This window comes from Anneissia japonica, unplaced genomic scaffold (genome assembly GCF_011630105.1).
Source record: "Anneissia japonica isolate Jap-2015-1 unplaced genomic scaffold, ASM1163010v1 scaffold14782_len1687_cov141, whole genome shotgun sequence".
NCBI lineage: Eukaryota > Metazoa > Echinodermata > Crinoidea > Comatulida > Comatulidae > Anneissia > Anneissia japonica.
In genome coordinates this window covers 1-1,687 of record NW_022748948.1, presented here as the reverse complement: position 1 = coordinate 1,687, position 1,687 = coordinate 1, and the positions used below count along the sequence as shown (strand labels likewise).

Genomic DNA, 1,687 nt, shown 5'->3' with positions numbered 1-1,687 from the left:
ATGTATTTTCAAAGTGTCATTTCTACTAAACTTCTTTCCACAATGTTCACATTCATAAGGTCTTTTCCCTGTATGTGTCTTTACATGTGATTTCAAAGTGGTACTGTCTTTGAATTTCTTTTCACATTGATCACATTCATACAGTGTTTCTCCTGTATGTAACCTTAAATGTGCTGTCAAATGGCTAAAGTATCTAAATTTTCTTTCGCAAAGATCACATTTGTATGGCATTTCTACTGTGTGTATCTTCAAATGTGTTTTTTGAAATCATGACTGAGTCTGAATTTCTTTCCACAATGTTCACACTCATATGCTGTTTCTCTTTTATGCATCTTTAAATGTCTCTGCAAATGACCCAATTCACGAAACTTCTTTCCACAATGTTCACATTCATATGGTTGATCTCCTGTATGTATCTTTAAATGTCTTTTCATATGACCCAAATGACTAAATTTACTGATCCTGTCTCTTATACACATCTAGATGTGTATAAGAGACAGCCTTAAATGTATTTTCAAAGTGTCATTTCTACTAAACTTCTTTCCACAATGTTCACATTCATATGGTCTTTCTCCTGTATGTGTCCTCAAATGTACTTTAAAATCACTCATTTGTTTGATTTTTTTCCCACAATGTTCACATTCATGTGATGTCTCTTCTGCATGTATCTTTAAATGTCTGTTCAGATGACCCAAATGATTAAACTTCTTCCCACAAAGTTCACATTCATATGGTGTTTGTCCTGTATGTATCCTTAAATGTGTTTTTAAAGTGTCATTTCTACTAAACTTTTTTCCACAATATTCACATTCATATGATCTTTTATGTATCCTCATACGTGTTTTCAAAGTTATAACATTTTTAAATTTATTTCCACACTTGTATGGTGCGTCTCACTTGTGTATCATCATGTGTGATTTTGAACTAATACTGTCTTTAAATTTCTTTTCACAATGTTCACATTCATGTAATGGCTGTATTCCACATTGTTCAAATTGTAATGGTGCATCTTCTGTTTCAATTCCCATGTGCATTCAAATTAATTAAATTAAAATAATCTCCACAATGCTCACATTTATATACCTCTTCACACATTTGTATGTTTTTCTCTGAACTGCTAGACATTTCAAATTGTTTTTCAACTTCATTGCATTCATTCATACTTTTCTTCTCATGGATATTATTAACAGGAAACAAATTTAGATGACAATTTTCAATAACAGAATATTCTGTTTTTACTGATATTAAGCATGTTTCATTAGGTCTGTCTTTACTTTCTTCATTGTTGGAAACATCACTGCAAGTGTCTAAAATATATAAAAGATATAGAAAAAAATCAGAGCAATCTGCTAACGCTTAATATTATATAAGTAAAGTAAATGATAAGATTACTGTGCTGTATTAGTTATTGAAGAAACTTTTTTTGTAATGGGAGGCCATGTTAAAATATATATAAAGATATAGAAAGTCCATAGTTTTCTTGATTTAAAATTGAATCCGTACTCGAGCGAATAAGCGCCAGGGCATTTAAAATATTTTTTGCACTTTCTGAGGGGCGCCTATTTAAACCGGGCGCTTATTTAAACGGGCGCTTATGAAACAGTGTGGAAATTGAAGGGGCACTTATGGAAATAGATGAAGAGTTCTTATGGGAAATTAAATTCAAAAGGCACTTTTTGGCTTAAAA

General features: G+C 31.4%; 1 protein-coding gene across 1 annotated transcript; it reads right to left on the bottom strand.

Annotated features, from left to right (window-relative positions):
- Positions 1-248: 248 nt before the first annotated feature.
- On the bottom strand, positions 249-1,307 carry LOC117120985 (zinc finger protein 695-like; the record flags this gene model as incomplete). Its single annotated transcript, XM_033266082.1, has 2 exons — positions 249-479; positions 1,084-1,307. Coding segments are annotated over 2 exons (455 nt in total), but the record flags the coding sequence as incomplete, so codon positions are not given.
- Between the last annotated feature and the right edge of the window lie 380 nt (positions 1,308-1,687).